This window comes from Muntiacus reevesi, chromosome 1 (genome assembly GCF_963930625.1).
Source record: "Muntiacus reevesi chromosome 1, mMunRee1.1, whole genome shotgun sequence".
In the NCBI taxonomy this organism is placed as follows: domain Eukaryota; kingdom Metazoa; phylum Chordata; class Mammalia; order Artiodactyla; family Cervidae; genus Muntiacus; species Muntiacus reevesi.
The window spans coordinates 29,779,967-29,793,046 of NC_089249.1; the positions used below are offsets into that span (position 1 = coordinate 29,779,967).

The 13,080-nt window shown below is 39.2% G+C and overlaps 1 protein-coding gene across 1 annotated transcript in view; it reads left to right on the forward strand.

Annotated features, from left to right (window-relative positions):
- Window positions 1-13,080, forward strand: part of LMNTD1 (lamin tail domain containing 1) — a 473,637-nt gene that overhangs the window by 442,257 nt on the left and 18,300 nt on the right. The window contains exons 5-7 of the mRNA XM_065940095.1: window positions 4,478-4,664; window positions 5,680-5,799; window positions 12,128-12,342. Coding sequence (XP_065796167.1) covers window positions 4,478-4,664; window positions 5,680-5,799; window positions 12,128-12,342 — 522 coding nt within the window. The remainder of the gene's footprint in view (window positions 1-4,477; window positions 4,665-5,679; window positions 5,800-12,127; window positions 12,343-13,080) is intronic.

The following is a 13,080-nucleotide window of genomic DNA, read 5'->3' on the forward strand; positions in this document are numbered from 1 at the left end:
TGAAAATTTCAAGTGTTGGGGAACAAGAAGAGGGAATAGAACACGCATAGGCAATGGGTAAGCATGCAATGACATAAATTATTACAAGTCTTGTGAGAAATTCTTGGGGTTATAGTTTAAGCAAAATAAGAAATAGGGAAAAAAGAAATTAAAGAGGCTGATAGATTACGTAGGACCTTGTTTCCATGCTGTAACACTGATGTTTTCCCTAGAAAGAAATGGTCAGACTTTGAAGGATTTATTCTTGTACAAAGATTGCTCTGGAAGCAAAATGTTGAATGGTGGTAGGAGGGATGGGAGCAAGACTGGAGAAACCAGTTAGGATGTCATTACAATATGACACAGCAAATGATGAGAACATAATGAGGACAGCAGCAGTGAGGATGGAAAAAAGGAAATATATAGAGAAAATACTAAAGAATAATACTAACAGAATGTTGTCACAGATAAGGCAAGAAGGATAAGAGACCAGAAGAGTACTAGAAGTTTCAGGCATGGCCGATGGGATGAATAATGATGAAATTCACTGGAGTAGGGTTCCTTCTTTTCTAAAATGATGAGTTCAGTCTGGGGCATGTTGGTTCAGAGGTTCCTTTGATGTCTTCTCTTCTTTGGGGTCAATTGTTTCTCCACAGAAAGCTGAAGCTCAGCAGAAGATTTAGATTTAGCAGTCATCAGTGTGTTACCGTTACTGAAAGCCCTGTTCATGGGTGATATCTCTTGTATAGAGTGTGATGGAATAAGAGGATCAGAACCCCAGGGATTAACGTCTGAGAGATGGGTGAAGGAAAGTAATCTGAAAAAGAAACTAAAAAGGAACAACCAGGCAGGTAGAAGGAAAATAGTGACCTTGGGGAAACATGGCCCATAGAGACAATCTGGCAGAGGCAAATAGCACAGAGACACTAAGACAGAGATTGAGTTGGTGGGAATGTAAATTTAACCACCATAGGAAACAGTGTGGAAGTCCCTCAAAAAATTAAAAACAGAACTATCATATAATCCAGCGGTTCCCCTTTTGTATATTTATCCAAAGAAAGCAAAACCTCTAATTCAAGAAGGTATATGCACCACCATGTTCATTGCAGCATTGTTTACAATAGCCAGGATACTAGAAACAACTTAAGTCTCCGTCAGTGGATGAGTAAATAAATGAGTAAATAAAATGAATCAGTAGTAGTAGTAGTAAATAAAATAAATAAAATGAATGAGTAAGTAAAATGTGGTATAAATATAAAATGCAATATTATTCAGGTATTAAAAAATTAAATTTTGCCATTTGCAACAACGTGGATGGGTCTTGTGGGCATTATGCTAAGTAGAATAAGCCAGAGAAAGACAAATACCATGTCATCTCACTTACCAATGAAACCTAAAAAAAAAAAAAGAACTGATAGATATAGAGAATAGATTGATTGCCAAAAGCAGGAGTAGGGGGTGACAAAATGGGAAAAGGAGGGCCACAAATTTCCATTCATAAAACAAATAAGTCATGGGAATATAATGTACAGCATGGTGACAATAGTCAATATTCAGTAACACTGTATTGTATCAAAAGTTTTTAAGAGAGTAGATCTTAAAAGTTTTCATCACAAGAAAAAGAATTGTAGCTATATATGGTGATCAACATTAACTAGACTTATTGTGATCATTTTGCCTTATGTACAAATATTGAATCATGTTGTATACCCAAAACTAATATAATGTTATATGTCAATTATACCTCAATTTTTAAAAAGACAGACTGAAAAGTTACCACTTAGTTCACCAACTGAGAAGGCATTGATCATCTTGTTCTAAGGCAGAAATACACTGTTGTGGGTTGAGAAAGTGAATAAGAGATGAATTTGTGATGTCGTCTTTCCTAAAGCTGGGTTGTGATGGCAGTGTGAAATGGAAGGGGATGGTGAGAATTGTGTTTTTCTGCATTGAATAGTGTAGCACTTGGCAGATATGTACATACTTGGGGGGAGAGAGCCAGTTTGAGGGAGAGGTTAGTGTCAAAGGAAGAGAAGGAATGGTACTGAAACACCAAAGCAGCCGGAGGCGGCGGCAAGCCAAGTTTCACTTCCGATGGAGAAGGGTTCCTTCTGCACTGAAGAGGTGGCTGGGAGGAAGAAGTCGCTGTGGGCAGGAGTGAACCTGTTTCTAAGGCGAAAGCGGGAAAACACACTTCTCTCTGATGACCCTATCTTAGATCTTTTTCTGACAGTAAAGCTGGAGACAAGAGGCCGGGATTTGAACGATGTTGAAGGAATGACAGAATGTGGTGGCTCAGTTCACGATCACAATTTGCTGCCAATGACTAAGGAGCCAGGTGTGGTCGGAGACCACTGTTTCATCTGGTGTCAGCAATCTGTGCTCTGTGTGTGTGTGTGAGTGTGTGTGTGTTCTAACAGCGCTCAACCACCACGTTGTATGCAAGATTTGAAAATGTTGAATGATTTGACCAAGCCTCTTTGAGAATTTACTAGCTGAAAAAGAAGAACGAGCACTAACATTTATTGAATGACCTTAGACATGGTAATTGATGTCTCTAAATCTGTTTGCTTATCTATGTGCGTGCATGCTAAGTCGCTTCAGTCGTGTCCGACTCTTTTCAACCCTATGGACTGTAGCCCACCAGGCTCCCCTGTCCATGGGATTCTCCAGGCAAGAATACTGGAGTGGGTTGCCATTTCCTCCTCCAGAGAGTCTTCCCCACCCAGGGACTGAACCCACGTCTCTTATATGTCTCCTGCATTGGCAGGTGGGTTCTTTACCACTAGTGACACCTGGGAAGTCCCTTCCTTATCCATAAAGTGGGATTAAAAATAGCACCTGTCTCACTGGGTTGTTGTGAGAATTAAATGAGATTGCAGCATTTCTCAAATTTTTGAAATTCATCTTCAATAAGAAATATGTAGCCTTACTGTGACAATCTTCAATAAGAAATCTGTAGCCTTATTGTGACAATTAAATGAGTAAGTACCAGTCCACAATACCTTCATCAAAATACTTGGAGACTTACATGTTTCCAAAGTCAGAATTTGGAGGACTTTAAGAAAGTAATATACTGACTAGAACACATATGACATAACCCCCCAAGAGGGCTGAGAGAAGTATCCAAAATCAAGCTGTAATCTTTCCACAGTCAAACTGATGAGTAGTCACACAAACCATGAATGAAGACTATAACCAACCTTGCCTCACTTTCAGATCAGATTCTGCCATTAAAGGAATTCAGTAAAATTTTGCTTTAAATATTTTTTTGGCTTTTTTTTTTTTTTTTGAAGAAAGCTTTTGGTTCTTTCAGGTAGCTTTGGATTTTGGAATTATGGGAATAAAATTATAGCTATATAGAAATATAATATTTTAAAAGTTCCTGGCATGTCATAAGTATGGTTCATATTATTGGTTTCATTTTAAAAATGATGACCCTAACCCACCAAAGGAAATTCATGATGTACTAATAGGCTGTGACCCACACTTTGAAAAATGCTTATATAAAAATGGTTAGCCTGGTCCCTGGTACATGCTAAGATCTCAGCATGTATTAGAAAAAATACCATCATATATTTATATATTGTTTTAAGTTTGCAGAATTCTTTTAAGCACATAGTTGCTATTCATGTTCACAGTAACTTTATCAGAAATAAAATAGTTTACCTTTCCTCTTGACCTACCTGAGAGTTTTATGTCTCAGTGGTTTTGTGAAGAACAGTAAGAAATTTAAATAATAATAATTACACCTCCCTATGGCATCTTTGGACTTCGTAGGTAGCGCTAGTGGTAAGGAACCTATCTGCCAATGAAGGAGACTTAATGAAACGCAGGTTTGATCCCTGGGTCAGGAAGGTCTCCTGGAGGAGGACATGGCAAACCACTCCAGTATTCTTGCCTGGAGAGTCCCATGGACAGAGAAGCCTGGTGGGCTACAGTCCATAGCATCACATAGTCAGGCATGACTGACGCAGCTTAGCATGGCACAGCATGGCATCTTTAGGGCTTCCCTGGTGGTCCAGCGGTTAAGAATCTGCCTTGCAATGCAGGAGACATAGGTTCACCCTGGGTCAGGAAGATCCTTTGGAGAAGGAAATAGTAACCCACTCTATTATTCTTGCCTGAAAAATCCCATGGACAAAGATGGTGGGACAGAAGAATCCCATGGGCTACATCCATCCATGTCCAGAAAGAGTTGGATATGACTTAGCAACTAAACACCAACAATGCCATCTTTACCTTGATACCTGAAGTAGTTTTTAAACTTTTCTTTATTTTATGTAAAAATAATTCTTTTCCACAGATAAACGTGGAGAACTAAGAAATCACACCATTTGCTTAGGGCACTGAATACACTATTTCTACAAGGAATTTGTCCAACAGAATGCACTGCTCAGCAACAACTTGCAAAGCATATTTATTTTTCTGTTCTTAAAGTGAGCTAAAGACCTGCTCCTCTGAATGCAATTTATAATCTTTGCATTTTATTTGCTAGTGCTCTTGGAGACATTAAAATAGCTGAGGTGAATGTCAAGGGTTTATTCGTGAAGCTCATTAACTCTTCCCCCGACAAAGAGCTGGAAATTGGAAATCATACTCTCCAACAAAATGTGGATGGACGAGCAGTCTCTTTCTACCGATTCCTTCCCGGTATCATAATGCAGGCCAATTCCACAGTAACAGTGAGTATAATATATAAATACTATGAACTAGAATTATACAGGAAAAACTTCATTTCCCCAGTCAGACTGTGACTTAGCACTGGTGGTTTCTTTGATCTCTCTGTTAACTGTGACTTTTGGGTTATTGTTAGTTAATTGTGTCACTTTGTCCATCTCTGAAAATAAATTCTCACAATTAAATTTCTGTAGCTTTCTTCAATTTGGCGTGCAATACTTTGTATTTTTATGCTGTAACTATCAAAATGAAATATCTAAGTTCTTAAAACTAAGCAGCATAGTCTTTAAAAGAAAGGAAAGAGAAGGTTTGCTTAGGTGATGCTGAAGAGCTCCTCCCTCTTTCTCAGGCATCCCTCTAAACTACATACACTAGCTTTGCAGTTATACAACTTGACATTACAGATTATTGTTCTTGTTCAGTCTTAAGTCATGTCTGACTCTTTGTAACCCCATGGACTGCAGCACACCAGGCCTCCCTGCCCCTCACTATTTCCCGGAGTTCACCCAAGTTTGTGTCCATTGAATCAGTGATGCCATCCAACCATCTCATTCTCTGCCAGCCCCTTTTCCTTTTGCCTTCAATCTTCCCCCAGCATCAGGGTCTTTTTCAATGAGTCGGCTCTTCGCATCAGGTGGCCAAAGTATGGAAATTCAGCTTCAGCATCAGTCTTTCCAACAAGTATTCTGGGCTGATTTCCCTTAGGATTGACTGATTTGGATGTCGGTATATTTTAAAGACCTCTGGGACTTCCCTGGAGGTCTAGTAGTTAAGACTTCACCTTCCGATGCAGGGGGAGTGGGTTCAGTCCCTCATCAGGAAGCTAAGATCCCACGTACCTTGAAGCCAAAAAACCAAAACATGAAACAGAAGCAACATTATGCCAAATTCAATAAAGATTTTTTTAATCTTAAAAAAAAAAGCTCACCTGTTTAAAAGATGTGTTGCAATAACTCTTACAGTTATAAAACTACATTGAACTCCACTGGCAATTGTCATTAACAAAATCTTTTCTTACAGGTCTGGACAGCAGCATCTGAAGTAAAGCATCAGTCACCATCTGATTTTCTTTGGAAGGAACAAGACAGGTTTAACACAGCCCCAAACTGTACAACAATCCTGTGCAAACCTAATGGTGAAGTCAGTGTCCAGTCCTTAATCATGGTTTTTAATAAGAACGGATAGCTCTGCTTGTGTTCCCCTTTCCCCTCTTAGCTCGCTCAATGAGTTTTTCATCCTTAAAAGTTTGGAAAGAACCATCACTAACTGTCATAACATGTCAGGCAAATCAGTAGCAGCCTCTCTTCAGTGCCAAAGAGGTGCTTATAGTTTGGCAAAGATAATTTTGATATCCTGTATTTCTAGAAGTGACTTCAAGTTTCAGAATCAAGCATGGATTTTATTTATGGCATTTAGCCTTCTCCTGAAGAGAAGGATGAAAAAGGAAGGAACTACATGTGGACTTTTTTCTATTAGTTTCTTCATTTCTCAATTGCTTGTTGAGCCCTGGGAATAGGGCTGTGATAAGTGTGATAAATGTTGGGAATATAATACAGGTCAAGATTCCTATTCTCAGAGGACTATAGGCTCTAACTTGTGGAGACTATATACTTTATTCGGGCTTCCCAGGTGGCGCTATTGATAAACAATCTGCCTGACAATGCAGGAGATGCAAGAGATGCTAATTCAATCCCTGGGTGGAGATCTGCTGGAGGAGGAAATAGCAACCCACTCCCAGTATTCTTGCTTGGAAAATCCCATGGATACGGGAGTCCACTGGGTAGCAAGGAGTTGGTCATAACAGAGTGACTAAGCGCACACACATTATACTTTATTCACCGTAAAATTAAGTCTACTAGAAATAGCTCTATGATTCAGGAATGATGGGGATATATGTATAGCTATGGCTGATTCATGTTGAGGTTTGACAGAAAGTAAAATTCTGTAAAGCAATTATCCTTCAATTAAAAAAATTTAAAAAAAGAAATAACTCTGTATAACTCATTACCAGTATTCTGCAATTTTATACTTTCACTCTGCCGTTTTTGGTATAATATTAGCCTAAATATATACCCCAAAATACGCCAGTAAAGTATAAAGGTATCCTTCTTCACAACAAAAAATTTACTCCTTTCTCAAAGCCATTCTTTAGATTTTTTAATCTCTACCTTTTCTTACTCCAAGCCTAAGTTACTATGTCCTATAATTACTAGTTCACACAATATATTGATCGAAATCTATTTCTGAGTTTCTTTCTTGCTGCTTTATACCTGGCTATCCCTTCAGGGTTCAGTTCGGTTCAGTTCAGTCACTCAGTCATGTCTGACTCTTTGCGACCCCATGAATCGCAGCACGCCAGGCCTCCCTGTCCATCACCAACTCCCAGAGTTTACTCAAACTCATGCCCATCGAGTCAGTGATGCCATCCAGCTATCTCATCCTCTGTCGTCCCCTTCTCCTCCTGCCCCCAATCCATCCCAGCATCAGGGTCTTTTCCAATGAGTCAACTCTTCGCATGAGGTGGCCAAAGTACTGGAGATTCAGCTTCAGCATCAGTCCTTCCAATGAACACCCAGGACTGATATCCTTTAGAATAGACTGGTTGGATCTCCTTGCAGTCCAAGGGACTCTCAAGAGTCTTCTCCAACACCATAATTCAAAAGCATCAAATTTTTTGGCCCTCAGCTTTCTTCACAGTCCAACTCTCACATCCATACATGACCACTGGAAAAACCATAGCCTTGACCAGACAGACCTTTGTTGGCAAAGTAATGTCTCTGCTTTTTAATATGCTATCTAGGTTGGTCATAACTTTCCTTCCAAGGAGTAAGCATCTTTTAATTTCATGGCTGCAATCACCATCTGCAGTGATTTTGGAGCCCAAGAAAATAAAGTCTGACACTGTTTCCACTGTTTCCCCATCTATTTGCCATGAAGTGATGGGACCAGATGCCATGATCTTAGTTTTCTGAATGTTGAATTTTAAGCCAACTTTTTTCACTCTCCTCTTTTACTTTCATCAAGAGGCTTTTTAGTTCCTCTTCACTCTCTGCCATAAGGGTGGTGTCATCTGCATATTTGAGGTTATTGATATTTCTCCCGGCAATCTTGATTCCAACTTGTGCTTCTTGCAGTCCAGCATTTCTCATGATGTACTCTGCATGTAAGTTAAATAAATCCCTTCAGGGTAGATCTTGCTAATTAATTAAGAGCCATTTAATGTCCTTCTATGAAAACACAGAGTTAGCATTAGATGGAATGAACACTCTTTAGACATAATTTGCAGGCTTTACTCACTTATTGTCTCATATTTCTATGGGTACAAACTGAATTCTATAATACTTCCAGTAGTTGTCACTGACAGGGAAAATAAAGTTATGTAATCTAAGTTATTTACTCAGCCTCATAAGAAATCATTAGCAGAACTCAGGTTAGGATTAAGGCATTCTTGTTTCAGACCTTTCACCACATTTATCCACCCATTTAGCCATTATGCAAACACTTTGGGCTTCCCTGGTAGCTCAAGACGGTAAAGAATCTGCCTGCAATGCGGGAGACGTGGGTTTGATCCCTTGGCCGGGAAGATCCCCTGGAGGAGGACATGGCAACCCACTCCAGTATTCTTGCCTGGAGAATCCCGTGGAGAGAGAAGCCTGGCAGGCTACAGTCCACAGGGTCACAAAGAGTCAGACACTTTATGTATACAGTGTCCCAGGCACTGGGTGTTGAACCAGACAGACAAGGTCCCTGAGCTCCTAGAAGGCACATTTTAGTGAACTGTCCCTCCTTGCCACTGAATTACACTTGGCATTTTGAGTTTTCCTTTTACTGATTGGTTTGATCTACTTGGCACATATAGGTTCAGACAATTTCTTCAGGGTGATGTAAACACAAGTAATTTTGTCTGCTAGTATAAGAGTGAAACTGGTGGATTCATACAGGAAATGTTTACATATATTTATTATCTGCCAAGCTTTGTGCTAGAAGCTGGGAAGCAAACGTAATTGTTGCATGATTCTTGTCCTCAGAAAACTCATGAGTCTGGTAGTAAAAATTGATATGTAACAATAAATAATTGCATTACTGTGAAGCAATGCTTTAGTAGAAGTTGGTGTAGAGTGTGGCAACTCAGATTAGAGATTCAACCCTGTAAAGGAGAGCATCAAGAGAAACATTAGAGAGCATAAAGCACTTGTTTTGAGTCTGCAGATGAGAGAAGTTCACCAGTTGACTTGAATCATAGTGTATTGCCCCTTTCCTCCTCCCTAACTCACACCTCCCTGTGGCCTCTCTTATTTTCCAGTACTTAATTGCTCCCTCAAGCCATGGGGCCTTTGCACATGCTTTTGCCTCTCCATAGATTCTTTCTTTCTTCCTCTACTTACCTATTAATTCCTACTCACCCTCAGGCTTCAGCTCAAGCCTTTTTTTTAAGGTCACATCCTATTGGAATTTCCACCCCATGGTAAAGTAATCAGCATTGTTTGATTCAAATAGAAAATATTTTCATTAAATACACTGAGGTGTGATACTGTCAATCTAAAAACCCTAATATAAGCACAAAATTCTCCCCCTTTTTTTAAAACAACAATTAATTCCTGTTCTCACCTCAGTGATATTGGATCTCACTATCTGCAGTTGCCAGACAAATTTTCCTTGAAATGATAGGTTGCTACATTCCCATAGACATGCTGAAAAACAAACAGATTCAAGCTTTCTTTGCAATCCTGGAATTGCTTTCTGTTGATATAACTTGTGTGTTGAAAATAATTCATATCTTGTGGGAAAAGCTACGGAACCTAAAATCTGACTAAAACAATAGTAGACAAAGACATAGATTAGAATAGGTCCTGAGTCTGGACTTGAAAAGTACTTAAAAAAAAAAAAAGTGTGGCAAAGAGAAATTATGTCGTTGTTCAGTCATTAAGTTGTGTCCAACTCTAAAAATAGAAACCTAAAGTATGACAGACTACTTTTTGGTTCATCACTAACTTGGCAATGATTAATATTCAATCAGATACAAACCATTCTGGTGTAATATAAAGGTAGATTTAGTCCTCTGTCATGAGTTTATGTAAGGTTATATAGTACAATTACTATGATTCTGAGGCTATTGATTTTTAAACAAGGCTAGATTTTTTTCACCAACCACATTGTTATCCTATATGATTTGTAGCCTCTACATTACGTGTCAAACACTTAATAGGTATCTCATATGACTGAATGCCTCGAATTTTCCCAATACATTGTTCTCAGAGAAAATATGGAGCAGCGAATTCCGGTGCTGTAGCAACTCATGAAGTGCTGTTTATATGTGCATTATCTCCTTTGATTCTCAGATTATTTAATCATTTTACGAAGGAAGAAAATGGGGCTTGGAAGGTTAAATGGCTTTCCCAAGGTCACATGACTGGCAAAATGGCAAAAGTAAAATAGAACCAGACAGTCTCCAACTCCAAAAATTTTTCTGTTAGGTACTAAAAATAGCCCACAAGGTTCATATGGTCAACATTTCAGAAGTGAGATTAAAATATATCATTTATTTGATCACATTATCATTGTCATTATCAGTAGATATTTTTAAGTCTCTTATAATACAGGAAGAAATAAAATATTGCTCTTGGCTAGGAAAGGCATACAATCTAATTGAGAGAGATTTCACTCAAAAGATGATTAACATATTTTCCACAAAAATATCTATTTGAGCTGCCAAAGGGGAGAATCCCTAACTGATGACCTGAACCAAAAGTGGGGTTTCCTGCTGTGATCTATGAAATTAAATTTTTTAAAAAAATCTTTCATCTTTCTCTTTCTTTGCCTAGCTGAACTTGCCGTGTTGTCTTTACGTGTGTTTAACTTATCAAGGCAAACAGAGGATTTTTCAATGGATACATCAATCCAAGCCACTATAATTTTATAAACTAAAAACAGATCACAAGAACAAGTAGATCATTTGGGTACACTGCAGTGCTTAACTTTCTCTGTTGAACAAAGACATAATTATAAGTCCCTACACATGATTTTTCTGAAAGATTTTTGCACATATATGTTGTATACATATGCCACATATTCAGAAAACCGAAACAAACTGTCCACCTAGTATTCTAGCTTGGAGAACGTGGTTTCCTCTTCATGTCTTTAGTTTTAACACCCATTTTCCCATCTCAAATAATATATGTATATATTTATATATGTTTGTGTGTGTATATGCTAGTCACTCAGTTGTGTCTGACTCTTTGTGACCCTATAGACCATAACCCGCCAGGCTCCTCTGTTCATGGAATTCTCCAGGCAAGAATACTAGAGTGAGTAGCCATTCCATTCTCCAGGGGTCAAATCCAGGTTTGAAGATGAAACCCTGAATTGTAGGAAGATTCTTTACCATCTAAGGTGGATTCTTTACCATCTGAGCCACTAGGGAAGCCCATATTTATATTTTCTAATATATATTTTATATTTATACTAATTTAACATATAATATATTTAATATTATTGCTGTTCAGTCACTGAGTCATGCCTGATGCTTTTACGACCCCATGGACTCTAGCCTTCCTGGCTCCTCTGTCCATGGGATTCTCCAGGCAAGAATACTAGGGTGGGTTGCTACTTCCTTCTCCAGGGGATCTTGCCAACCCAGGGACTGAACCTGTATCTCCTGCCTTGCAGATGGATTCTCTACCAGTGAGCCACCAAGGAAGCCCCATATTTAATATATATATTTATATTATATTTAATTTATATATAAATTATTATATAAATATATAATATGCAAAAACTTTAACTATTAAAATTTAACTTATTAATATTTTTGCACAGTTCCTTTTAATTATGATATTCAGTAGCTTAACTGAATCTCATAATGCCGACATATAGCCACCACCTTCCCCATTTTACATATGAGGACACATGCCAAGGGAGTAAGTGACTAACTTGCCTGAAGAGATGCAGCTTGAAATTTTCAGAGGTGGAAACTAAGGCAGGATGTCTCACTATAGCCTCATTGTGTGTTTCACTAATCATTTCACAGTACATAAATGACATTACAGTTTGACTGAAATTTTATTGCAGTAAGTCTGAAGTGAAGTGAAGTGAAAGTCGCTAAGTCATGTACAACTCTTTGCTACCCCATGTACTATACAGTCCATGGAATTCTCCAGCCCAGAATACTGGAGTGGGTAGCCTTTCCCTTCTCCAGGGGATTTTCCCAACCCAGGGATCAAACCCAGGTCTCCCGCATTTCAGGCAGATTCTTTACCAGCTGAGCCACAAGGGAAGCCCAAGAATACTGGAGTGGGTAGCCTATCCCTTCTCCAGGGGATCTTCCCAACCCAGGAATCAAACCAGGGTCTCCTGCATTGCAGGCAGATTCTTTACCAATTGAGCTATCTGGGAAGCCTGCAATAAGCCTATATCATTAAAAAAAACCTAACTCTAATAGTATTTAATATTAATGACTTGTTTTTGTTAGGCTGTTGCCTGGTACACTCCCATTCACTGGAAGCAAGCATGGGAGAAATTAGAGACTGACATCGAATTTGACAGATGCTCAATAATAAGTACAACACCTCAAAGGCACATGTTTCGCTGGCCAGCGGTTGCAACTACAACTAAAGAAAAACGAGATCAGTGTAAGAGAGAGTCCTCAAAATGGCAGGTGGAACAAGTTCAAGCTTCTCTTAAGAGGTAAAAGTTGCTCTTTTTTTATTGCATTTTTGGCTGTGCTGGGTCACTGCTGCAGCTCAGGCTTTTCTCTAGCTGTGGAGAGCGGGGGCTACTCCTTAGTGGTGGTGCGCAGGCTTCTCGTGGCGGTGGCTGCTCTTGTTGCAGAGCACGGGTCCTAGGGCACGTGGGCTTCAGTAGCTGCAGCACGTGGCCTCAGTATTTTCTGTTCCCAGGCTCGAGAGCACGGGCTGAATAGTTGTGGCACACAGGCTTAGTTGCTCCTTGGCATGGGGCATCTTGCCAGATCAGGGATGGCATCCATGTCTCCTGGATTGGGAGGCAGATTCATTACCACTGAGCCACCAGGAAAGTCTGCTTGATTTTTGTTTTTTCAATTGAGTCCTTCCCACAATTAATAAGGGTTGAACAGGTGGGAATGACTGGGTGGCAATGTGATGAACAGATAAATCGATCAAGACAAAAAAAAACCACCCTCCTATTTTGAATGGGACCATAAAAACCAGAATAGCTTTTATGTTTTGGAACACAAAAACACAGAACAAGCAGAGACACACTCATGAGAAAATAAAGGCTGGCAATTTCCTAGTTGATATTAAGACCCCCTCTGGTTGTTTCATTTCATAACAGCTCTGCTGTTAGCGGTAAGGCCAAGAAGCAGTGCAGAGAGGAAGTCATCATGCTTTTCATAGTGCTTAGTTGGAGGAAGATTTGCATCATCTAGAACTTTCATCTTGGATC